Source organism: Colias philodice, chromosome 9 (assembly GCF_061535455.1).
Source record: "Colias philodice isolate Cphi_HAF_F1 chromosome 9, ilColPhil1 Martin Lab GWU primary, whole genome shotgun sequence".
Taxonomy (NCBI): domain Eukaryota; kingdom Metazoa; phylum Arthropoda; class Insecta; order Lepidoptera; family Pieridae; genus Colias; species Colias philodice.
This window is the reverse complement of record NC_143094.1, coordinates 8,369,001-8,396,797: the sequence shown is the minus strand read 5'-3', so window position 1 is coordinate 8,396,797 and position 27,797 is coordinate 8,369,001. Positions and strand designations below refer to the sequence as shown.

The window sequence follows — 27,797 nt, the reverse complement described above, 5'->3', positions numbered from 1 at the left end:
GTATTTTTTACGTGATCAGTGTATGCAAAACTACAAGTTCCTTCGCGCTTAGTATACCAATAGTGGGACACCCTGTATAATTAATCTACCTTATGAAATAAATATACCTAGGTAGGTACTTACTTGGTTGAAAAAAAAAATAAGTAAGTACCTACCTATATTATTTTATGAAATTATTGTATTGTTACTGATATTAATTGATAAGTGAACACTGAACAGAGTTTGAATTATATCTGTCCGCGTAAAGTGGGTCAAAATCGGATCTAAATGATCGGTTACATACAAACTTACTACTAACTAATAATATCTTAGATCATGTAATTAAATATTATGTAAGTAGTGATTACCTTTGAACAATTACTCGATATTATTAATTATTTTATTATGCTGTGTTGAATCTTCCATGAGTTTTAAACACTTTGAAACTGTAGATGCGTTCTGCGTAATCAAGGCGTACATAGGAAACGTCATGTATCGTGAAGCTTCTACGTAGATTGAACTAAAGTTAACCTATGACTAAGACTTACAGGAGCTTTATTGCTTATCATTCCTTAGTAATTTTTCAATATTAAAACATGAATCATAAAATTATTTACTATTTTAAATAACAAAATAATAATAATATGTTACTTTGCTTATGATCCATGATCATTAAGCGGAACACAACTCTGTCAAAAACAGCTGTTGCCTCTCTTCCGATAATTATTGTCATTTTGAATTTTTATAACTATTGTATTTTAAACAAAAGTTTATCAACCAATCTGTACGATACGATTACGAGATTCAATTGATCTTGAATAATTTAATTAATGATTTGCTGTCCTTTTGGTTATCGTTGTGAAGTGTAATAATTTAATAAATACGTAAAATGAGTGAAAACATTGTGGACTACTATAAGGTGTTGAAATGCGAAAGAAACGCTACTCACGAAGAATTGAAAAGGAATTACCAGCGACTAGCGTTGTTATTTCATCCTGACAAAACGGACAAAAGTGACAAAGATGAAACATTTCTACTCATTCAGAAAGCGTGGTCAGTTCTAAGGGATCCTGAAAGTCGCAAACAGTTTGACGCTCAATTGGTATGCCATGACCATTCCAATCTTTTGTTATACGAAACAATATCATTATCAGAAATGACTTTTGATGTATCTGATGGTGCATACACATATCCTTGTAGATGCAGTGGTCTTTATTATTTGGAAACATGTGATGCGATACCGCCTTCTGTGATAGTTGGTTGTAATGAATGTTCATTTTCAATACAAGTAAATCTGCCTTCATGAAAGTCATTTATTGTTTTTAATGCATGAATTGTCTGTTCAATTAAAAATATACTTTCTTATAGTTAGGACACTTCAAGTTTTGGATATTCTTGAGAGATGAGGCACTTTTTCTTAGAGAAATTTACTTTATTTATTTTATTATAGATTTTATTTAAACTTATTCTCTATATATTTACTTACCTACTTATATATATTATATGATAATAAGTAACCATATTTATGTTCATTAATTGAAGTATGTTCCACAGACATTTTTTTAAATCTGTTTGATATTTTATAACATTATGTTGTATATGTGTAAATTTAAATTTATATATTTACAATAATTATAAGTGTATGTAAAGCTGTTCATTCTCCTTTTGATCATTCTCTGGTGACAATAGATAGTCACTTTAATCAAACTATTCCATTGGAAAGAAATATTTTATTAGTACCCGATTAGGGTGTATATGCTCATCAACAAAATCTAGAGATATTTTATATTTCATCAATTATCTAAAAATCTATGAAGAATTTCCTTGTTGTTGCAAGGCCGGGTATCTGCCGCTCATGGCTCCCACTATATTCAAGCTTGAGATTGGCTTGCACAGTACACCTGTCTTAAATTCTGTTGTGCATGCCTATGGTATGTAACAATGAGAATGTAGCTTAAGCCAGTAGAATGTTGTTTCATTTACGTTACATAAATGAAGCGATACATTCTTGTTGTATTTACTATTGGTTCTTTAAGAATACATCCCTCGCTATGCATCAGCACATCTCTTGTAGAAACGCAGCTTTACTATATATTAGAAAATTCTACATAGATTTTTAGATATTCGATGTAAAACAAAATATCCTTAGATTTTGTTGATGTGTGTACTTGTCCAATTTTTTATATCCAATAAAATATAGAATCTGAATCATTATTAGCTGGTGTATCCAAAATTCAATCAAAAATATTAATTATTGTAATTAAATTCATTATTAGAATGAATATATGTAATTCATTTCAATTCATAATATAGTCAATGCAATATTTGTAATAGTATAGAAGTTCTGAAGTTGTAAAATCTCTTTTATCAATATCATAGTTAAAAAAAACAATATTTGTAGCATTTTCAAATTTATAACTTTTCCTATTAGGTAACTATGTGGATTTGAAATACATTAAAGTAATAGTTTATTTATAGTTATAATAAGGAGATTGAAAATAAAATAAAACACAAATATATATTATAAACATTTTTTATTGTATATATTTTCCTATTATGCAATCACTATGTACCTAAAATAACAATTTTGTTATAATATAAGAGCTGCTTATGACTTAGTTGAGAGTGATTATTTTAAGGCAATTTTAAAATTTACTGCAATATTAATAAATAAATTATGCATATCATGGTTGTTTGTTATTGCCTTAGAGTATTTATACTACCTAGTAATACATCATACTCTAAGGTTATTGCATTTATATTTGTACACTATTCCGAATACTGATACAGATAAAAAATACATTCAACACTTTTGTACTATTCTATTGGCATGCAACAAATAATAATTTTCGGTTACATAAATATAAATAAACAGTACAACACCGTTTGCTATGCTACAACGAATAGCAAACCATTAATATATCAGTGCTACAATATTCATAAATATTTTCTAATAATGTCTTGAAATACATTATTATTTGTCATTCTCTCGTTGAGATTACAAAGCCTAGATTTACTAGTTGTGTGTACAACCCAAAGTATACAGTAATAATTACATTTTGAAACACAAAATGATATATTTTAATTAAATGAATTGTATTTAATTTGATGACTTCAAATACAAATATTTTGCAAAAATAAATAATTAAAAAAACAAGTATTTCAATATTTTCTTCAACATTATTTCTGCTGTATTGACCTCTGTGATGTTTAATCTGAAACAAAAAAAATGAATGGCCTAATTAGACAGGAAAATTGTTGTACCTCTATGAATAATATAAAACAACACAACAAAATATATTATATATTTAAGTAATGCAATTAATAAATTATTATTTAATTTGACTACAGTAATAACGCAAAGGTCAGAGGGCTTTATAGATGGCAATAGTACGTAAATTAAATTTTAAACCTGTTATGAACTCCATACAATAATAAATATTACCTGAGACTAGTTAAATGTATTCAGTCATTCTCTGTTGATTGCATTCTTTGATAATTTGGAGGTCCTCTACTAGTATTGGCTGTGCACGGTGTTTGTATGTGTCCTGGTCCACGATGTGCGCCTTCTAATCGGGTTGCCAGATTTGATTTACCTCGTAGAAAACTGAAAAAAAAAGATATTTATAAAATAATCCACAACAATTACAATGCAGTATGCTATCAGGTTTCATTTCTGTTACGAGTCTCATATCGACAATGAGTTCTCAATGCTTGAACTCTTTGGGATATTTTTTGACGTGACAACGTCTTATAATTCGATAGAGCCGGCTGCACGCACGAAAAAACATGACTCGGCGTTACCTCGCTCTGAGGCGTTCCATTTAGGCTTGAAGTGCAAGCGAGAGCGCGGAACGAGCGACAAAGAAGCACAATCAGACGTTGTCACGTTCAACTATCGTCAGTAAACCGACTTTACAGACAACCAATTTTTTTTTGTTTATTGTTTTCAAATAAAAAAGCTAACATTCTTTTCCAGTTTCTCCACGCACGCGTCGTGTTGAAGTGGCAGATGGAGCGCATCTCCTCCGGCATCTGCTCCGGCTCGGGCCACTCGAAGTTGTCGATTATCAGCAGTATGTTGCACTGCGACTGCAACGCTGCCATCATATCGTGTAAGTTACCTTTCCAGTTTCTCCACACACGCGTCCTGATAGTCGTGTATCCAGCGCACGCCGTTGAAGTGGCAGACGGCGCGCATGTCCTCCGGCAGCTCCTCCGGCTCGGGCCACTCGAAGTTGTCGATTATCGGCACTATGTTGCACTGCGACTGCAACGCTGCCACTATCTCCTGTAAGTTAGTTGTTTATTTATATTAGTCAGCAGATTAAAAAAAAATTGAATCCAGTTATTTTAACGGAATACTCCAATGGACGAACTTGCGTAAAAACTAAAAATATTATATATTATAAGGAAAACGTCTATAAGTACCCGATGTAGCCAGTCTTTCTGTTCAGTATCTTCTTTACATTTGTCCAAAGCATTTGGTGTAAGAACTAGCAGAAAATGTTTTGCTTGCCGAATGCTTTGAAGTAAATTTTCAAATTTGCCCGCCTCTAATCTCTCCACGTCAATGAAAATCGTAAATCCTCGTAAATGTAAATGTACTTTGAGTAAACTAGCCAGCTGTGACCCATTTGATCGCCTATAGCAAATAAATACGTCCAAATTCTTAACCATATTATCTTCTTCAAGACTTGGTAATCGACTTTCGTAATCTGGAATGAAGGTTAGTTCTTAAGAAATGTTTCAATTTTACAAATTTCGATATATTTATCTCAGAAAGCATTAATAACATTTTAACAAGGAGCCCTATTATTTAAATATATAATTTTATAAAAGATCTTTTATAACGTATGTAGGTACTTATCGGTTGAAGAAAATGAACAGTCTGATGTTAAAGATGTTATAATTAGATTGTTAATAGACTTGTTTACGTCATTTCTAAAGCATGTGTAATGACAATCGTAAATAGCATAGGTACTATATTTAAGAAAAACAAACTTTCTTTTTTTAAATATAATTATTATGATTCAATATGTATTTACCTCGTATAGCATTTAATATTCTTAATCTATGTATACTATTTTTAATATAGCATTCATTTTCTAGTTGTTCGTCGCTTAAACCTAGAATAGATTGCTTGTCGACACCAGCGTTTAACATAGAATACGTGTAAACGGTGTATTCTGGACCTATACTTTGTAGGAATTCATGAAGACTACATGTATCACGAAGGCTATAGTCGGCCATTTTCTTTAACTGCTGAAGTTCTCTTGCAAATCTGAAATATATTCAAAAATTATAAATACTCTAGACTCAGTTACTTTAATAAACCAGTATAATAATGTTTATTAAGTTAGTACCTTTTTCGCTTGATTCCATTGTCTAATCCGATATCTTCTTTTAAATTATCTTCTGTTATTTGCAGTAAAAGATCACCATCTACCCTACTCTCATAAAAGTTATTTGCATATTCGAGGAAACCTATTTGCTTCACCCATTCCCGAACATCTTCAATAGACCAAAGGGGAACCTGTTGTGATAGTTTATGCGGCACCTCTTCCCCTATGAGCCGTAATGCTTTAGCAGCATATTTAGAAGCTACAGCATTTGGACAACTTGCAACTTTCTTTAAGGGCTCAACTGCACCAATTTCTTTGAATATTTCAGTGTTTCCTTGTTGTTGCTTTATACCTGCCTCCATGCAAAAGTGGAATGCCGCTAAATTTCTTGCTTCTTCTCTTTTTGAACTCAAAACTGGGACTAATTTTTGTAACCATTGTTTACTCTGCCCGTGAGCGTGAGAAAGATTTGAGCGGGCAAATTCTGATGGATTGTGTGAAGTAACAAATGGTTCTACTAATTCTAAAGTGCCTGATTTTAAAACAGCTGCTTCTATTTCTTTATTGGCGACTAACACTGCTATAGCTAAACATGCATAGTATTTGATATTGTCGTCGTGATGAAAAGCGAGAGGAAATAGCCACATAGGTACTTTTCTTTTTATCATAGCCTCTTGATTTTCTGCACCACCATATAGTGACAAATTAGCCAGTGCTGTAGCACAGTGTCGCAATGTTTCAATATCGTTTTTTCTACATTCAAACAAAACTGCATCTAAGCCTCCTAATCTTATAACATCGCTACACGTTCCTTCACTATGTTTAAATAAATGCTGCAATATTCCGGTACCAATTCTCGAGTATTCGACTAAATTTGCATTTTTTGTGCAGACACAAGCTACATTTACTACTTTCTCCAAACCGTTTTTAACAACGTATTCTCTGTTTTCGGTTGTGAGACATTGTTCAAGGATCTTTGCCGATGAGAATTGTAATTCTGGATTCTTATATTCCATACAATTTTCCATCAATAAGTCTAGACCTCCTGAAGTCCGAAGCGTATTGCACAGGGAATTGCCTAGATCATGACCATACGTAGGTACAGCCCAAGCTTTTCTTAACATTTCATTTACTTTGTTAAAGTGTAATGATGTGTAGTTGTTATCCATTTTATCTTCTTTAATAGCAGATATAAAAGCATTCATTCTATTTGTATACTTTTGTTTAGCAGCATCTATTTCACTTTGGCTTGAACGAAGATTAAGTTCGTCTAAATCTTCAAAAGTTAAATTTAGTAGATCACTTCCAACGGGTTTGTTAGTTCCATTTAATAGACCATCAGACTGAAATTGTAACATGAACTTTTATTAATAATGTACTACCTAACGAATATCCTTTAATAATCAGTCAAATATTCTTATGTATAATAATAATATTTAGATTATTATAAGTACTTACATGCGATGAAAGCATTTTTGCTGTTGATGAGATGTTTTTACTTGATATAGTCATATTAGAATGTGCTACACTTGAATGTTCCTTGTGAGTAAAAATTCCACTTGAACTGACCGTCTGGCGGGCCTGTGATGTAGCTGTTCCCTTTCTCTCAGCACTAAAAGCATCCGTTTGCAGTCTAGAGCTGCATGTTGACATATTATTTGCCTCCTGGGTCCTCATTTCTGCTGTTTGCAGCGTCTGTCTCTCCTAAAAACATATAAACACTTGACACAAATCCTAAAATCACACGATACGTGAGTGTACCTTGAATAAATACATATTTACTGGAATAATTATACGCAAATTGGGCTTTGGACGTCGCTTCGAATACATATTTAAAAGTATAATAGCTGGTTTGTGGAATTTAATTGAAACTGTTATATTTGTATTAAAAGATACCGCGCGTCATGGCTCGGATTATGTACTGAGTAATATCTATGCTCTATTGGATATAGGCCAATCGCGCGAGCATATGAAGATATTTTAAAGTTTGTGTATACGCGATGTTATAATAGCAGGCCGATGACGGTGATAGAGAATGTTCCAGGCAAGAGGCCCAACGCAGGATACGGAGGTGGACTTCATTATGCAATAGGCAATATCAATAATTCACAACGAACAAGGTTACGCGGCCATTATAAACATTTTGGTTGATTTTGATGACGTTCTCACTTACAAGATGAACTAGATTCTAGAGTATTTTCATTTAATAGGTAAATCGTCGATAAATTGTTTTGAATAATTTATTATAATTTATGATTAATGAATTGACTAGAGTTCTTTTATTTTAATTTCACAATTTATCTTTCCTCCAAGCGTATTATTTACATTCAAGTTGAGACGAATGATCTCACCGCGCCCGGCGATCCTCCTCGACGGAGAATCCTTGTCGTCCAATTAACTAATTTTGCAGCCATCGTGCGTCTATCGCTTCAGTAAAGCGCGCACGTGGTTACATAATAGTGACATCGTGAAACTTAGTTGTGCTCAGGCGAAGGGAACTTGCTATACTGAGGGGTTAGCGGCGCATTGCTGAGACGTCATTTTAGGATTCTATTGATCGGTCTATGTCACGCGAGGTTGTGTCCTTCGGGGCGCGTTTTTAGCCTTACTAACCAGTGAGGTATGATAACTACCATAGACTCTCGTGACTAAAATACAAAGTACTGTGCAGTTTTTCTGATTATGTCGTTCGTTCGGTTAGATATTACTTACTCGTTGGTATGCTGCATTTTGTTCTGCCGTAAGGCTCTCCGCTTGCAATAATCTTTGCGTGGCGCCGACTGCACTTTGATCAGCATATAACATATCTCCTTGTTGAAACCTTCTGGATCTCGAACTGTTCGCTGCCGATTTTGAAGCACTAAAACCATCAGTGACTAAGCTGGTTGAACTTGCTGAGCTTGTGCGAGCAGCACTATATTTTAAATCATTCGGTGAACCGTTTTCACAGAAATTTTGTCTGTTATTTAAAAGTTTGCTGGAGTCAGCAACAAACATTAATTTATCCCCAATGTTATTTTGTTGGATTCCAAATCTGTTGATGTAATTTTGACTATTTCCGATATTATTTTTTGTCGCTCCATCGGTTTCTAAAATATCTTCCATTGACTTTTTGCATCTGAAAAGGTGCAGATATTTTCATAAATGACTGCTATTACATTAGAAATTATTAATAACGTAATTATCCTGTTCATTCATATAAATCATAATTCTGAATGTTTGTAGAAATATGATAAATGTGGACGTTTTTAACTAAATAAATATGAATCGATTTTGTTTTAAATCGATACGTATTCGGATTCAACTGAGCTATAAGGAATACCTATGCAATGACTTACTATAAACATTATTTACATGTTGTTTATGAACACTGTGCCATGCGTGGGTCGTGCGTGTTAACGCTATACGGGGAATTATTAAAGTGTAATTATCACATTATACTTTATTACCTAACTAGCTTTCCGCCTGCGGCTTCGCCCGCGTTTTCAAAGAAAAACCCGCATAGTTCCCGTTCCCGTGGGATTTCCGGGATAAAACCTAGCCTATGTTACTCATGGATAATGTAGCTTTCGAATGGTGAAAGAATTTTTAAAATCGGTTCAGTAGTTTATGAGCCTATTCATTACAATCAAACACAAACAAACAAAGTTTTCCTCTTTATAATATTAGTGTAGATAGTGTAGATATATATACCTTGCTAAATAAAAATTAAACGTAAATGTAGTTATATATAGCGCTTTAAGATGGTACAGCACTAAGGAATCGACTTTGGTGAACTGATAATATTATAATTTCGCCAATATTGAGATAGTATATAAAAATAAAATATTATTTGTCCAAAACCTTACCTTTGACCAAATTGTAAGCTACTAGAGTTGCTCAGGTTTTTCATTTCCGATATCGAACTCTGCAACTCGGTTAGATTTGATTTCAGTGAGCTGGCGCGTTGAGATGAACTTTGAATACGTTGATTTGCTATACTGTTAATATTTTGCGGCTGTAATAAAGAATAATAGAAGTATATTTTCGACTTCTTAAATCCACTCGTTCGGGAAATAATGGCAATTTTGCTACCAGGTTCAGGTTGCCGAATAAAATAGTACCTACCTACATGGTTGTAATTTTATTCTATTTTATTAAACTAAATTTTATTTTTCAATCTATTTTTAAGTATATTGTTCACATTGCCTCTGGTTAAAGAGGTGAAATAACATGTAATAAAAATTACATGTCTTAGGGAACCTTAACCGTTATAGGAAGAAGGCTCCCCAACTGGGGAACCTAATAGGGTGAAATTATTACAAATTATCTACGTTTATAAATATAAACAATACCTTATCATTTGTAGGGATTGAAATATCATTATTCATCATAAAGTTGTTTCTGGATATTTGGTTATTTTTCTTCAGAGTTTCCATTGAACTTGATCTCTCATCTTGTTTCATGTTATTGTTCAAACTTGCGTAAGAAGGAGGAACCTTTAACAAGATATACATAGTATAGAGTAAAAATAGTAAAATACATATTATTTCGACCCTGAAGTAAAATAGTAATATAATTTGAATACTTATCATATTACACAAAAATTTAATTTAATAGGCTTCACATAAATATGCGAGAACAATAAAAAAAGGAATCAAGGTTTTTGTATGAAATTTGAATTAAAAATTAAAATTTATATACTACTAGCTGAGCCCCGCGGTTTCACCCGCGTGGCTGAGCTCCTGTTGGTCTTAGCGTGATGATATATAGCCTATAGCCTTCCTCGATAAATGAACTATTTAACACCGAAAGAATTTTTCAAATCGGACCAGTAGTTCCCGGGATTAGCGCGTTCAAACAAACAAACAAACTCTTCAGCTTTATAATATTAACTGTAGGTATAGATAATAAGTTTTATATTAGTGGTAACATAATATATAAATACATAATGAAATGCTAAACGATGATTATTATTCAAATAGTATTTATTTCAAGCTTAACGATGAGTAATATGTCCATGCATATTGTATTTATTATTTAAGGTGGTATCATAATAGGTCAATTTTATAAGAGATCGCGAGTGATTCAGGATTCTAGAAATATTATCGTAACAATCTCACAAATTTATGGGTACGACGTAATTGTGTGTGCTTTGCGATACGTTTTACCGCTGCGCTATGTAAATATTTTTTTATACGAAAAAGTTCCTTTATATACATTTATATATTTTATTAATAGCCGCACGTCCGGGAATAAATAAGTATAGCCTTTGTCACAGAGGGTTATGCAGCTTTCCGCGGCTGGTAAACGAATTTGTACAGTATTTGAATGTATACAAAGTTTAAAAATATTGTTTTCTTTCCTCTGTAATATTAGTAGAATATATTTTCATTCAGCATATAAATGAAGAAATTTTGGATATATATACATAGTGTGGCAAATCAAATGCATTTGATTATAAATGTTCCTTTGAAACAATCAGGCCATTAGGTACTGCATTACAATTTACAATACAATACAATACATAATATAATTTATATTACTCGTATGCTAATTAATACTATGCCAGTATATGACAAGATTTACTTTTATATAAGTATCAAGTGTTATTATTAATTATTACATATTGATAATTTTGTTGAATTCATAAATTGAACATAACATAATATTTTAGCGATGTTTTTTATGTACAGGTACACTATTAAGATTTATGATCTTTAAGATTTTTTATGTTACTGATATTTTTTCAAAATTTTATATTTTTACAAAATTCGTGTTTTGCAATAATGAGTTAATTGCAAATATCCAAAAGATACGCATGTTATGCATTTCCTGATAAGATATTTATGTTTTTGTTACTATGCGATACATTTCTAATATATTTAATATTATTTTACCTACTTTACAACATACATTAGCATACAACATCAAAACTGTAAGTATAAAAAGACAAAAACAATTGTTAATTTAGAAGATAATATTAACCGCAAAACTCACCTACAATTATATTTTCGCAATTTCAAAAGTACCTACCTAAAATACTAATATTGAATACCCACGCTTGTCGTACACATAACTTTCACTACACTTACGTTCAAGCTCCTCTGTTTAATTTAACCTATATTACTATAATCACGAATTGCGAAGTATCACATGCGATGTCAAGTTCGATAAACAATATTATTCGTGTCACATCACACATGTGCTATATTATCGCGAGTGGGCAAACTTGAATGTGATGCTTTTACACAGCGTGTCTACGAACTGCCGATTGTAAACTGACAATAAGCCGGCGTCAATGCCGTTCCTTCCGACCTTCGCATTTGTAGTCCTATAGCATGGTAATTGGTAAGGTGATATACTTAAACCACATCTTTAACCTAATTGTGGTGTTAGATAATGGTGAAGTTTGCGGCTACAGTAGTTGTAGTATTATCGCATTGTTTTGTTTCGTTTGTTTATAAATAAAAGTCAGATGTTTTAAATTCAGATTAATTTAAAAATACTTGTATGTTTTGGGTTAGTGTAAAATCACGTTATATACTGCGGAAATATTATTTTAAATTTATGTTGTGTTGGATATATTTTTTAATGAATGTGATTTTTTAGCTACATTCTATTAATGTAGTGTACGAATATAGTAAGCCTTATTAAAATGTGTTTGCGAATGAAAATGACAACATGAACGCATTATATAAGTACCTAGTCTACATAGATTATTCCGTGATTTTTCTGAAAATTGTATACAGAGGTTTAGCCTCTAGATACGGCTATAATCTCATTATCCGAGCACGTTTCAAAATGTATAGAAGTTGTTCAATGAATCATCACACTAGCACGTGGTTCCTTATCACAGTGGGTAGGTTAGTTCATGCATGGTTATGAGTCAGACATCCTGTATCATCCGTAACTTTAAATTATTCTTGAGGAAAATTTCGTTAAAAATAAACAACTTACCTACTCAATCATGATTGAGGTATGTAGTTCCGACCTAGGTGGTGTATAGCACAGTATCGAGTTACCTAATCATTGATGTTGTTTACATTTACAGTATGATATCATTGCATATTGTAATCCACTCGACTATCGCTAAAAGTCGTCCTAGTAGTAGTAGTTCAAAATATTTAAATATTGTATAACCTTATAATTATTTGTTTATTTAGCTTATCCTAACATATTTAACTACTAGCTCTCCGCCCGCGGCTTCGTCCGCGTTTTCAATGAAAAACCCGTAGTTCCCGTTCCCGTGGGATTTCCGGGATAAAACCTATCCTATGTATTGATCCAATTTACCCTCTATATGTGTGCTAAATTTCATTGTAATCGGTTCAGTAGTATTTGCGTGAAAGAGTAACAACACACATACACATCCTCACAAACTTTCGCATTTATAATAGTAAGTAGGAAGGAAGTAGGATACTTCCTATCCTATCCTACGTACTGGATAGGATAAGTAGGACAAACCTTTTGTAGTTTTTATCTGTTTTACTTTTCTGTCGAAATATAGGCCTACACAAAGTCATCTTTATGATAAGCAAATATTTCCCATAACGCATAAGGGTCAATGCTCTTTATTGACGTCATATAAGATCTATTTTTAGTTAAATCTTGTTACACTATCTCACAAGAAAAGATGAATCGATTTAATAAGATTCAAAGTGGATAAGATGGAAATAACTTCTCTATCATGATTTATCATGGTGATAATATCACCTCCAAAAATACTGCTACAAAATAAATAAGTTAGGTTTCAATTTTCATGATATTTAAATCTCAAAAACAAGATTTGTATTTCACAATGCAATCACTTAAAAAGTTTTAAAATGATTTATTGTATTTGTATTGTATGGAAATCGACTCGAATATTTTCTTAACATATTTTATTCACAAGATAATCGTTGTAATTATGAATAAGAACATTTTCAAAAAATGTTATATAAGTAGGTAGGTAATACTTAATTGGATATTTTTTTACCTAATTCAGGTAAATAAATTTTATGGAAAATCCGATGATCTTGACTTATTTAAATATATATAATTAATGTTTTTATATGTTGATGACAAGACACGCATGTATAAAGCGCGTCACACACGGTGAAGATACTATAATATTTTATCTTAAGATACTGTAATATTTTATATTACAGTATCTTAAGGTATCCGGTATCAGCGTTCTGACCATCATTTTTCTTTTTGTCATTGCGTACTAAGGACCCCTGTAGAACCGCCATCCTGTTACAAATGACCCGAAATTTTGTGGGTCAATTGTTACAGGATGGCGGTTCTACAGGGGTCTTAGTACGCAATGACAAAAAGAAAAATGATGGTCAGAACGCTGATACCGGATACCTTAAGATACTGTAATATAAAATATTACAGTATCTTAAGATAAAATATTATAGTATCTTCACCGTGTGTTACACGCTTTATGTCTGGAATGTACACATCAATAACAACACAAATAATGTGATTAGATCTTATAACTTCTATCTAATATCTATTCAAGTTTTTATTTTAATTATATGTATTATTAATCGGTTTTCATAGACCCTATGAATGATGATGAAAAACAGTAAACTTCTAAGTTTCATAATATAACATGTGTTTGTATCCATGATGGAGATGTCTTCATTTCCTAGTACTTCAATGACTGATATTAATATGTATATATTTATTTCAGTTATAATGAATGAATTCGTAAGCACATGGCTATATTTTCCAGATAACACGCGTGTAAATTGGCAAACTGAAACTTGTTAATTAATAATAATTATTAAAAACAATTTGCGATAAAAGCTATATTTTTTTAAGACAGGCATTATAGATAATATTATTATACAAGTACTAAAGGCATCAATGTTCAATATTCAATCTTCATCTCAAACGAAATAGCATACTGCTTATTTTATAGAAAATTAATGATAAAACAATTAAAGCATCGGCAATGTTTAATTCATTTTATAGAAAAGTTAAGATAGCGCATGTTTACAAACTGGTTATTTACACAGGTTCCAGAACAGGAGAAATACTGGATTTCTTTTCCTTAATCAGGCTTATCATACCAAATTTGGATCTGGCTCTCAGTTAAACAAATATAGAAGTTATCTCGCTTATCCTTATAGATAATTAATGTTTGTAAAGTGATATGATAATTTTTTTTGTTTGTTGGTTCATACCAAATGATCTCGATACTACTCGTATTTTTGAAAGGTATTTTACCCCCAAAGCAACATTGTTCCAGAGTGGCATACACCTTTTTTCCCGGGTTAGCCTAGAGCTAACCTAGGTTAACCCGGGCGGAGCGGCTAATTATTTATAAAACAACTACTTACTCAAATAACATAATTGTAACAGTCAGTTATCAATAGTACCTACTTCATATTGAAATAAAACCGGCCAAGTGCGAGTCGGGCTCGCGCACAAAGGGTTCCGTAGCAGCAAATATAATAAATTACAGTTAAATCAACCTATCTCAAAAACTATAAGAGATACTTTGATCAAACCAAAAATCGTTGAAAGAGTTAATTAGCATGCATCACCTCTATTTTTTTTAGAATTTTATACCCCGTAGTTATAAAAATAGAGGGGGGGGGACATACTTTTTACGACTTTGAGAGCTGATATCTCAAAAACCGTTCACTTTAAGAAAAATGTTTTTTAGAAAACTTTATATCATTTTAAAAGACCTTTCCATTGATACCCCACACGGGTATGTACATCGAAAAAAAAAATTTCATCCCTCAGTTACATGTATGGGGGGCCCCACCCCCAATTCTTTTTTTTACTATTTAGTGTCATATTTTTGTAGCGGTTCATACAACACATATTCCCATCAAATTTCATCACTGTAGTACTTATAGTTTCCGAGTAAATCGGCTGTGACAGACGGACAGACGGACAGACGGACAGACGGACATGACGAAACTATAAGGGTTCCGTTTTTGCCATTTTGGCTACGGAACCCTAAAAAAGAAACACCTCAACATATCAAATAAATAATTTCATAAAATATGCATAATGTCATAAGTTTAGTTTCACGCATGTTTGGGTTGTTTTTCTTACCTTCTTGGGCAGAAAACTCCTTGGTTTTGCCGAGTACGAGGTAAAAGTATACGATGACATATTTTCATTATTTGGTACAACCATTATTTGTAAAATAAAATTGTAAACATCAACTTCACTTCAATGTTTCATATGATAACGTTTGCATAAACCATTTATTTTTTAAAGATATTCTGACGCAATATAAAGTAACACTTATTATAGATTTTTCAAGCATAGTTCATTTGCACTTATAACAAGTCTTTCCTTCAAGGTTTACATATTGTTATGTTTACGAAACAATAATTGTATAGGAGTAAAAATGTAACTCAAATACCGTGCTCAACTCTACAAGTTACTTAGCGGACTGATACAGTACATACAGTAAACAGTTTTCCGCTTGCTTTTTATCAATGCAGTGCAACATCTTATATCGCTATCGTATATCTATCTCTTTCTTATTGTAGAACAGAGCAGGAAAACTTCTGAGGAATTAAATAAAATTTTCGATTTATTAGTTAATTATGCATGACGCATCGTATTTTCAAAATATTTGCTGAAAATTTTATATCGATGGTCAAAATTGTACTTAATTAGAGCCAGATGTAATATCAAAACTTTATTTGTTTTCCTTAATTGTTTGGAAATTTGGAATTGTAAAGTAACCATGTTCATTTTAGCATTAACAATGCAGCTGATTGCATTTAATGCTGAAATCTTATTGGTCCATCGTCGTCTCTATAATGCCATAAAATAATATACTTATTTTAAGGACCCTATTGAGGACAGGACAAGAGGAGGACACCTAATGGTATTTTTACCAATTCAATAAAATAATACGTATGTACTTAAATTTAATGTGAGAAACAACTGAATCTATAATCTGTTTAACTAAAAACAGTAGTAGTAAATGATTGTCTTCGAAATTTCATTTTAAAACTGAAAAGATTATGTAATTTATCCAAAATATATATTTTTAATGTTTCTGACTATGCCTTTACTTCTAAGAAATTCCTATCTTTTCAGATATCGTAAATTACTTCCTTCGAATTCTGAAAATAATCAGTCATTCAATTTTAGGAAATATCTAAGGAAATTGACAAATATTTGTAGTTTTTGCGAATTATAAAAATACAATCTATCCTATGTTCTTTGTCAGGTGTTAAACTATATTCGTATCATAATTTCATTCAAATCGGTTCAGTGCTTTAGGCGTGAAAAAAAGATAGAGTTTCGCATTTTAATACAGTAGAGGTGAAATAGTAGAGATATTATATAGTGAATCTACATAACATTCACGTGGGATATGATTAGGGTTGCCAACACTTCATCATCAAAATATAGTATCTTTCCAAAAAAGGTGTAAAATATAGTACATTTAAAAAAAATATAGTATTTTATAGGAAAAACAAAAAAATTGACAAATATATATTTATTTTTATAAAAACTATATTTTTTTTGCACTTCTTGCACTGTGTAACAGCTTTTTTAACCGACTTCAAAAAAAGGAGGAGGTTATCAATTCGGCCGGTATAATTTTTTTTTAAGTATGTACACTGATCACTCCGAGGTTTCTTAACCGTTTTACGTGATTCTTTTTTTGTTCGATGCGGAATGGTGTCGAATTGATCCCAGAAAAATTTTATTCGGATAGGCCCAGTAGTTTTTATTTTATGAGCATTTTTGTCTGTACTAGATGACTTAATTGAAATGTACCAAGTAACTTTGACTCACTTCCCGGTAACCGATTGAGCTGAAATTTTGTATACGTATGTAAATTGGATAGCGATGAAAAATTATCATGACTGAGAGCTGATTTGATGATGGAATCGGAAGGTGGCCATAGGAACTTAGTACATAATACATTGACTCAACTTTATTGAGATTGGGCTCGTTTGATTCGTGTTGAAAAATACACTAAAAAGTATTAAATAAAAATAACTGTGTTAAAAACAACCGACTTCAAAAACGGAAAAGTACAAAATAAAAAGATTTGATATCATTAATTACTACATATTATGTATTTAGATATGCTATTTATTAAATAGGTTTGATGTCGGTGCACGGGCTTAATACTAAGTGTTTGGCACCGACTTCAAACCTATTTAATAAAAAGCACATCTAAATAATATTATGTAGTAATTAATGATATCAAATCTTTTTTATTTTGTACTTTTCCGTTTTTGAAGTCGGTTGTTTTTAACGCAGTTATTTTTATGTTTAAAATAAAAGTATCAAGCTTTGTCACATTCAATTTTTAAATTAATATAAATCAAAAGCTCATTTTTTATTAATGATACACTACTTCTGTTTCTTTCTTCTCGCCACTGGTATATGCGCAATAGGTTATATGACTTAGCCATTTTTTTTTTAATTAAAGATTTGTTTGTAACATTTGTCGGTGTTGAAAATATAGTATTTTTGCGTACTATATATGTTTTCAACAGTATATATAGTACGCAGACCCGAAATATAGTACAATACTATATATTATAGTACGGTTGGCAACCCTAGATATGATCCATATATGGCAAGCGCATACTGCATCAGTATATGTATCGATTTATTTTGCTCGAGTGGGTGATGCAGTCTCCCATATCCCCTGTGAGAAATTTATTTTCATTCACGTTCACTTAACATCCTTACATCTTACTCTCAAACACAAGAACAGCACGACGAATTCGGCTTAAACATTTTTTAAGCGTTTTTGTTACAGCTCAAGGAAAGTTCTTATGGAGAGAAAAAACAGTAGGCAACTACAAACAAAGAAAACGAAATCTTGCAAAGTTTAAGACTAATGACGTAATATTCTTATCAAGAGAAACAATTAACCTAAAAGCAGCCAGAGATAAAACAGGTTTGTTTGAAAAATAGCTACAATTTTTGCAGCCAAAGATCGACCAAATGATTCATCTCTTTTTATAGAAATGATAATAAAATATTAATCTATGTATATTATATGAAGAAGTATTTATATGTAATTAGGTAATACAGAAAAGTCTGTCTGTCTTGTTTGGCAATAAAATATAATATTTATTATTTCATATTAAATAATGCAAAAAAGTTGGCCTTATCATTTACGAATACTTCCAAGAAATCTTAGATTAAGTTTAGCGGTGGTACGTACACTGCGAAAGCACTGATTGTGTAATTTTTTATCAAAATCTTAATTAAATATAAATATCAAATGTTTATTTAACGACAGTAGTTAAAAGCTAAGCTGTCGTGCCAATTAAATTTATAATTAACCTGAAACATAAAATAATAAATTCTTGCAAACTCAACATTAACATCACAGATAAATTATCAAAATAATTTGTAATTTGGCTCTGCTTCAATATTACTTTTACGTCATAGAAAGTTATCAACTCGACGCATCTACAGTTACGCATGTAAGTATTTCATAATGAAAATGTATAAATATTTTAAAAGATCAGTTATTGTTAGTTTCATAGTTTCAGGTATAAGGAAATATTCTAGAATTATACCTAACTCAAAATTAAGTTGTCATCAAGAATTCCAAGTTCCTATCCAAAAAGATTTATTTATTTATTTATTTATTCTTTATTGTACATAATATACCAAACATAAATAAGCTATTCTATAATTACAATTAAGATACAAGGAAAACACACGGCACATACGTACTAAAAGGCGGCCTTATTGCTTAAAAGCAATCTCTTCCAGGCAACCCTGATTGGTAAGGAATGTATGCTAGAACGCGACTTGGCGCAAATTCAATTAATAAATTAAGCATTAAAATATAATTAATAAAAACAATATATACAATAATAACAATAAAAATAAAATAAAATAAGTATATAAATTAATATACTTACGTAAATATAATAAAATACTTACATATTTTATAAATATACATACACATAATAGTACGTAACCTACTAAATACACTACATACAATACGAAAAAATAAACACTATAATATAATCTAAAATATAAAAGATATTCGAATGTTCCTCCTTTCTAGTTAAAAAATGAGGTAATAAGTACGTAGGTACTTAAAAAGGCTATGAAATGAAAATAATTGAAACAAGCAACTATAGATTTGAACGTTTTAAGTAAATTCGTGCTCTATGCTTACTTTGACTCATTTTTTATTATACCAAGTATGTAGACCTTGTGAACATGTTACAAACATTACAATTATGTGTAAATTAAACATTCCATACAAATTTTTTACTCTTCTCAAACCAGTAATAAACACACTACAAACATTTTAATAATACATCACTACTTCAGATCCTTGCTTCCTTTGTCAGAACGTTGGTTAAAAATAGCTTCTTAATCCAGGCAATAATTTGCAAGTTCTGACTTCTGCTGCAAATACTTATTCTTAGACTATGGTATAATACTCATAGCTTAAGGTGATGAATTAATTTTTCTAACATTTACGGCCCTTTTTAAACCTTCGTAATTTTTATATTATTAAAGTTGTCGTGATGAAAATTCTTGACAAGAAAGTTCAATAGTAACACAATACGTCTACCGTTTTAGAAACATGATTCCATGATATTTTCTCGATAGAAAAAAAATACAAAGTTCTCATTGTTATTTTTTTATAATCTCTGGCATCTTCAAAATAACAAACGTAAAGTTACGACTTTTTGGATATTAACTATAAAATATACAACCTATACGTCTACCGATTTAGAATTTTGAAATATGCGATGGTTTTGAAATAAACAAGAAATACTTGAAATTAGCGCGCGACCAGCCAATATAGCGAGAGCCGCCCTGTACCTTCCTACCCCGATCGCTGCACGAGTCATTCCCGCTACGGCCGTCACACGGGGAACTTGTGTCGCTCGCGCAATCGTAAAAAAGGGTGACAACACGATAAGACAAAATGAGACAAATGGGGACAATAAAGAAAATAAGAAGAAGAAACATAAAGGTTTGAGGAAAAAGAATGCTTACAATTGGAACAAATTAATGAAGTAAGTTGGTTTTATTTTAAATTTGATGATAATTGTATTATAGACGATGTTTGATATGTACCCCTGTTTTAAGTACATATCGAATGTGTAAGATATTTTCATTTATAGCATAGATAATCTTTTCAGAAATCCGGAATCCAGAAGGAAAATAAACCCACTGATTGTTCACAATGTGAACCCACTCCTTCGCAAGTACCTTTATTCAGTCAAAAATGTATGTTATCAACGTTCTACTGGTTTTATCGCATGATTCCATTTTTAGCAAAAAGCAACAAAGTGCAAAGAAATAAAAAATCATGGTGAACTTAGTGGAAGTATGGCGGACATAATATGGAACAGGAGCTCATTGGAGTAGTATTATATTTAAAAAAAATACGAAATAATTTCAAGAATTACATTTCTTAGAAGGTGGTAGATAAGTATGTTGTATAAAGAATTTGATGTTGATATTTATTTCATTTATACTTACTACACCTGTGCGGGAAATTGCTTAGTAATAAAACAGGTTTATATTCATATTTACATAGTAATGTGAGTTTTCATTTCGAAAAATTTTGTGTAAGTACATATATTAAATTGAGTTCCTGGGTGATCTGGAAACACAATTGGGCCCGGAAGATGGCGCTGCAGTCACTCCTCCTAATCACATGAACCGATTTGGATGAATATTTGTGTGCACATTTCAATGTTGTGGGATGATTGGTTGATTCGTTTTCACATTAGCTAATATTATGTATTTTTGTTGTAAACTTAATTTAATGTTTTTATTTTTTAATACATTATTATTGGTATAAATAAGCCAGTGTTCGTCTCACATTGCTGTACCTGCCTACCTACCCTACCAGGGCCTAACTTTGTTCTGGCTATTTTATTTTGATTATTTGTAATGAATAATTACAATTATAATAGAGTGCAAAAAATAAATACATGCGTCAATATATTTTGTGTTTTTTTAAACAATTTTTTTATTTAAAAAAATATCATTCCGACCGCGGCTTTGCCCGCGTGGAATTAGGTTATATCGTGAATCCTGTTTTTGGTAATGTAGTCTTGACGTGATTAAGTAACAACTAACAAAAAAATATACAAATTAACATCCAAAGTTTCGCATCAGTTTTACTGTATTAGTGATATCTTCCACTCTTGACTTTGACTGAGAAGAATTAGGGTTTATAACTTCTTTCAGAAATAGTACCTTTCATTTCTGGGCATGATGTAATATCTACGTCAGCATCAAATTCTATCTAAATCAATTCCGCAGTCCGCTAAAGTAATCCGCGTTATTGAGTACCATTTCATTTTTTCAGAGTAACAATATTTTTTGTTATTTTAAAGATTATTTATAACCTGTATTATTTTGTAATAAAGTAAACATTACGAAATAATAATAATTATTAATAATGTCTAAGTAGTTGTTAAAAAGAAGATTATTTGTTTATAAGCAAGAAAATAAAACCAATAAATCAACAATTAAATATATGTACATAACAATATTATAACTGTATGACGACTCCATACATGTTTGTCCCGAGTCGGCCAGCGGCAGCGCGGCGAGTTTGCAAGAATGACTTCGCGCACACCCGCGTTCGCGATAGCGAGCTATTAGACTCCGCCCGCCAAGCAGTGGATTTTTTTTTGTGTATCGTCTTAAGAATAAGAATTTAACAAAAAAAATATTGTGCCATTCTATGAATAGTCCATTGAATGAGTCCCTCCAAGGGGGGTCTAGAGTGCGTGAGTTAGTAACGTAAGATGTTTCTTCGGAAACATGTCAAGAGTCCCTAGGTAATAAACATACTAAAACCCCGGGCCACTAGGAGGAGCCCCGGAGTGGGGGGAGGGGGAAAATGGGTCCATTTTTTCATTTTTCGCTTAAATCTCAAAAACGGTACATGTTAGAGAAAAACTTTCAAGGAAAAGTTGAAAGGCCATAAAATTATCTACAAGTTGTACCTGAATCATTTTTTCCTATATCCTACCGTTTCTGAGTTATACGCAGTAAAACATGATTTTGGCTCAAACAATTTCCACATCAATCGATCAAAAAATATTTCTTTCTTCCAAAAAACTCAAAAGTGCAACTTGTGACCGGTACTGATAGATTGCTCTTAATTAGTTCTATAATTGGTAAAATAAACACATTCCTCCATGGAAGCCTTTAGGAGGAATCGATTGTCAAAATATTATATTAGGGCAGTTTGAGTTACTGAACTTGATCTTTTTATTTTTTTCTTCCAAAAAACTCAAAAGTGCAACTTGTGACCGGTACAGATAGATTTCTCATAATTAGGTCTATCATTGCTAAAAATAAAAGATTCCACCACGGAGGCGTTTACGGGGAATTGAATTTTATCAGGGTAGTTACGATACATGAACTTTTTATTTTTTTTCTTCCAAAAAGCTCAAAAGTGCAACTTGTGACCGGTACAGATAGATTGCTCATAATTAGGTCTATCATTTATAAAAATACCAGATTCCACCATGGAGGCGTTTACGGGGAATTGAATTTTATTAGGGTAGTTCGTTAAAAAGTTCATGTATCGTAACTACCCTAATAAAATTCAATACCTCCTAAACGCCTCCATGGTGGAATCTGGTTTTTTTATCAATGATAGACCTAATTATGAGCAATCTATCGGTACCGGTCACAAGTTGCACTTTTGAGTTTTTTTGGAAGAAAAAAAAATAAAAAGTTCAAGTATCGTATCTACCCTAATAAAATTCAATTCCCCGTAAACGCCTCCATGGTGGAATCTAGTATTTTTATCAATGATAGACCTAATTATGAGCAATCTATCTGTACCGGTCACAAGTTGCACTTTTGAGTTTTTTGGAAGAAAAAAATAAAAAGATCAAGTTCAGTAACTCAAACTACCCTAATATAGTATTTTGACAATCGATTCCTCCTAAAGGCTTCCATGGAGGAATGTGTTTATTTTACCAATTATAGACCTAATTAAGAGCAATCTAACAGTACCAGTCACAAGTTGCACTTTTGAGTTTTTTGGAAGAAAAAAATAAAAAGATCAAGTTCAGTAACTCAAACTACCCTAATATAGTATTTTGAAAATCGATTCCTCCTAAAGGCTTCCATGGAGGAATGTGTTTATTTTACTAATTATAGACCTAATTAAGAGCAATCTATCAGTATCGGTCACAAGTTGCACTTTTGAGTTTTTTTGGAGAAAAAAAATAAAAAGTTCAAGTATCGTAACTACCCTAATAAAATTCAATTCCCCGTAAACGCCTCCGTGTTGGAATCTGGTATTTTTATCAATGATAGACCCAATTATGAGCAATCTATCTGTACCGGTCACAAGTTGCACTTATGAGTTTTTTGGAAGAAAAAAATAAAAAGATCAAGTTCAGTAACTCAAACTACCATAATATAATATTTTGACAATCGATTCCTCCTAAAGGCTTCCATGGAGGAATGTGTTTATTTTACCAATTATAGACCTAATTAAGAGCAATCTATCAGTACCGGTCACAAGTTGCACTTTTGAGTTTTTTGGAAGAAAGAAATATTTTTTGATCGATTGATGTGGAAATTGTTTGAGCCAAAATCATGTTTTACTGCGTATAACTCAGAAACGGTAGGATATAGGAAAAAATGATTCAGGTACAACTTGTAGATAATTTTATGGCCTTTCAACTTTTCCTTGAAAGTTTTTCTCTAACATGTACCGTTTTTGAGATTTAAGCGAAAAATGAAAAAATGGACCCATTTTCCCCCTCCCCCCACTCCGGGGCTCCTCCTAGTGGCCCGGGGTTTTAGTATGTTTATTACCTAGGGACTCTTGACATGTTTCCGAAGAAACATCTTACGTTACTAACTCACGCACTCTAGAACTTTTTATTCAATGGACTAGAATCCGTTCATTATTAGAGTCACACAGCGATTTAAAATATTAAAAAAGGTTTATATTCCGTTCATATATTGTTTTTAAATTTTAATACATGGAAACTTCAACCGCCTAATGGAGTGTAAAAAAAGCTTGGATCAGATAGGAAAATCTACTGTCCTTGGCCGTTAATATTGCATATTAGATCATCACAGAAAAAATGCCTAATGGACCTTAATAGATTTAACGCGTTGTACTTATAAGATGCTATGTAAAAAATTAGGCTGTCCAAGTGTCCAGTGTACAGTGAGAATGGAAGTTCTATTTCAAGTGTATTTCTCTTTTTACCCGCTAATAAAGACGCAACGGATTTTGAAATTACTCTCACCATCAGTGTTAAATGTTATCGAAATAATGATATGATGTTTTAACCTCTTCTTAAGTCTGGTAGAGTAACGTCTCTACCATCTAGTATGTACATATATGTATATAAAATAACGATTTTCTGCTACCCCTGCTCGTCCCGCCTCTGTACCGGAAAACCCGGAATAGAAAAAAATACTTTTATATGTAGTAATTTTGTTGAATAATAATTGGTCCTACAATCAAATAAATATTTATTAATATATATAGGTATATTAAATTTTTTAAATAATTCCTTTTAGTATTATTATCAAGTATCTAGACGATGCGGTTTCTTCTATTTTGCGTAATATTTATTTCAATTGAGAAAGCTGTCCTACAACTGTTTACGCATATATGTATTATGTATTTAACTAATTAACATGTACATACAACACTTCACGATTTTATTAACGTAAGAAATATCCATGCTCTCGCCTAGCATGACAACAATTATGAATATTGTGTAACACACTGATATAAAAAAGACGTTATTATCTAGTACCTAATGAAATTACCTAATATATTACCTATAAGAAATTTTAAATATAAATATCAAGTAATGGATTACGCTCAAGATAACGCAAAAAATGCGTAGATAACATTGATCTTACGTTTAAATTATATGACCTTGCAACATTGAGCGTAATCCATTGCGATATTGTTACCTGTTCAGGGACACTTTGTTCTCCATTTGCCAAATCTTTGTTCTGCGTCTCAATTTTAGTGACACTTTCTATCGGTGGCGCTTGAACCTTGGTGTCATTCGTTATCAATTTCTCGTTGTTCGTCGCAAACGATTTTTCATTATTTTTCTCTATTGGCTTGAAATTACACACGTTATCAGTGTTATTCGATGTGTGGTCTTCTTTTTTCGCGCCCATTTTGGCTGGTATATCACTGTCCTTTTGCGATTTGTTATCTTTGTGTTTTTTGTTCTTCGCTTGTTTCTCATTTAGATTCTCGGTTGTATAACACTGCACATTACCCATATTGATTAGCGCACATTTCGTAATATTCGGCCACCAAAAGTCGTCGCGGTCGATCGTCAGGCGCGTCGGCGTCGGCGCCGGAACGCGGAATGCCTGACTCTGCCAGTGAATCGTAGTGCCCATTGGGTGCTATGAGTTGTACATTTGTTATTTGACGTACAATTATACTATTTTAAATTAAGATGACTATGATAAAAACACTGACTACGTCTACTTTATATGGGCTAGTTCCCCTCGAATTATATGTATATTTGACATCGTTACATTGAAAAAAGAAATATTTTTGAAACGTTTATTAAGTATTCCTCTAATAGCGCTATGTTACAATATTTGAATAAGTTGCACTTTATTTGAAAAAGTATTCCTATTCACAAAGTTATGTAAATATATAAATTGAAAAAGATAAAAAAAACATTAACATTTTCTTATAGGGAATAAATGGGTCCTTACTTTTAAGTTTTAGAAACCAGTTACACTTTTGTTAGGATCTTCCTTACCCCAAAACAAAAGCTGTGTGTGCCTGAGTGCACATAAAAAAGACTAGCGCTGTTTGGGTGTGGACTGTGGAAGTTCCATTGTTAAAGTCGGTCGTTTGAAATGTGACTGACTTATTTAATAATCATAGCTGTACTTCCGTTGCTATTATTTTTAAGTTTAACTCTCCATATTAAAATAAAATAATCAGAATAGCTGATACGACACAAAGACAATAACAAATAATAATAATAATAAAGTACATATCGTCAAGCTAAATAACGACTCAACCATAATAATTTTTCAGCAGTTGAATTTCGAATGAACTTCGGTGCAACAAGCAAGCTTAAATTTAGATCCTAGTATCTGCTAAAGGTAAAAATGCATAGTTTGAAATAGCTAAAAAAAGAGATTGAGGAAAATCAGGGAGAGTTCAGAAATTCCCACACGAATATATTTTTGGCAAAGTATCCGAAAGGTTTTCCCGATGCGTTCATCTTGATTTAAATAATGCAATGCTAAAAATACTTATTAATTGAAACACTCAGTGGTATTGTAGATATATTTGGTCTATACAAATTACAATATATCACATATGTTTTGAACAGAACTTCCACGTTCCAAAATAAAATATCACTTCCTCCAACTAAAGACCCACAAGAATGTATGTTGCATCTTGCGTTTAAATTAAATTAATTTTGAGTAAGGATATTAAAGACATTTTAACGGATTTTTCGTGATCATTCTGTATACAACCACCAAATCCAGTCGTATCTGTTATGAGAATATTTTTTTCTTGATAAAAAAAATAACGTAAGTTGAGTGACTATCTTACTAATATTATAACGCTAAAGTTTTTACTGGTATAGTACATATTATTATCTGTGCAATGGATGTTTGTTACTCTTTCACGCAAACTACTGGACGAATTTTGATGAAACTTTATACTCATGTGTCAAAACTCAAAATACATTATTTGGCACGCGAGTTCGTCTGCGGTTGAAACCTCGTAGCGCAGCTATTCGTTTAAAGTTATTACTGGGTCTTAAAAAAAGCGCAATCTATGAAAAGGCTGCTCAATTGCTTTGTACTCTGCTGTCAATAAAATGAAGCCTTTCTTATAGTTTTGAACATATCCGCTAGATAGAGCTGTACACGAATCAATTGTTTTGCCAGTGACCACTAGAGAGCGCTTGTCGTTTCCTGCTAAGCACGGAAGTGGAAAAAATTAATTATTCCTTTTTTGGTAATTAACCATATAATACAGACTATGTAAGTTTTTAATTGTTTAATTCATAATGAAATACATATTCATTAGAGGAAACATCAGATTATGTATAATTGAGAGCTGCTATCGAAAGGTGTAACACATTTATTATGATGATTCTATGATTCTGTTTAGATACTAGGATATTTAAATATTTTTACATATGCGATATAATATGTACTGTTAACAATAGGATCTACATACTGGCATAATATTACAATAGAAGCCTCTATCTGTACTAATCTTATGCTCCTATAGAAATTGTTAAAACATACAATTTAAATATTAAAAACTCATCATATAAGGTACCAATATTAATAATTATAAAAATATTTTTTTCTAGGTCAGTTCGAAATGCTCATCACACAAGCACAAACAAAACGGTACAACAAAATCCAACCAGTAAGGAAATGTCTTTGAACTCGGAAATCAAGATGAAAGTCATACGTGCCACAGATCAAAACAGGAAAGTTAGATTTAGAATCATTAGATGAAAATGTACCAAACAATAT

The 27,797-nt window shown here is 31.8% G+C and overlaps 2 protein-coding genes and 1 long non-coding RNA gene across 7 annotated transcripts; 2 read left to right on the top strand and 1 right to left on the bottom strand.

Moving 5' to 3' along the window:
• Positions 1 to 692: 692 nt before the first annotated feature.
• On the top strand, positions 693 to 27,756 carry LOC149485979 (uncharacterized). Of its 2 annotated transcripts, XM_089698675.1 has the most exons (4): positions 693 to 1,081; positions 3,959 to 4,094; positions 18,064 to 18,204; positions 27,629 to 27,737. In XM_089698675.1, exons 1-4 carry the CDS (start codon positions 869 to 871, stop codon positions 27,703 to 27,705), a joined length of 567 nt encoding a protein of 188 aa, XP_089554801.1. In that variant the 5' UTR covers positions 693 to 868; the 3' UTR covers positions 27,706 to 27,737. The 2 variants fall into 2 exon arrangements, with proteins under 2 accessions (XP_089554801.1, XP_089554802.1); XM_089698676.1 differs by lacking the exon at positions 18,064 to 18,204 and having other exon boundaries at positions 27,629 to 27,756.
• LOC149485981 (uncharacterized) lies at positions 2,324 to 2,762 on the top strand. Its single transcript, XR_016316013.1, has 2 exons — positions 2,324 to 2,675; positions 2,726 to 2,762. It is a non-coding gene; the product is annotated as an uncharacterized LOC149485981 (long non-coding RNA).
• On the bottom strand, positions 3,116 to 25,648 carry LOC149485980 (NAD(+) hydrolase sarm1-like). 4 transcript variants are annotated; one of them, XM_089698589.1, is made up of 11 exons: positions 25,221 to 25,648; positions 9,659 to 9,802; positions 9,173 to 9,321; positions 8,037 to 8,442; positions 6,783 to 7,028; positions 5,346 to 6,667; positions 5,028 to 5,263; positions 4,411 to 4,697; positions 4,104 to 4,270; positions 3,425 to 3,586; positions 3,116 to 3,194 (listed from the first exon to the last, which is right to left on the bottom strand). In XM_089698589.1, exons 1-10 carry the CDS (start codon positions 25,542 to 25,544, stop codon positions 3,445 to 3,447), a joined length of 3,423 nt encoding a protein of 1,140 aa, XP_089554715.1. In that variant the 5' UTR covers positions 25,545 to 25,648; the 3' UTR covers positions 3,116 to 3,194; positions 3,425 to 3,444. The 4 variants fall into 4 exon arrangements, with proteins under 4 accessions (XP_089554715.1, XP_089554716.1, XP_089554717.1 ...); XM_089698590.1 differs by lacking the exon at positions 25,221 to 25,648 and adding an exon at positions 15,369 to 15,724; XM_089698591.1 differs by lacking the exon at positions 25,221 to 25,648 and adding an exon at positions 11,304 to 11,607.
• Positions 27,757 to 27,797: the final 41 nt, after the last annotated feature.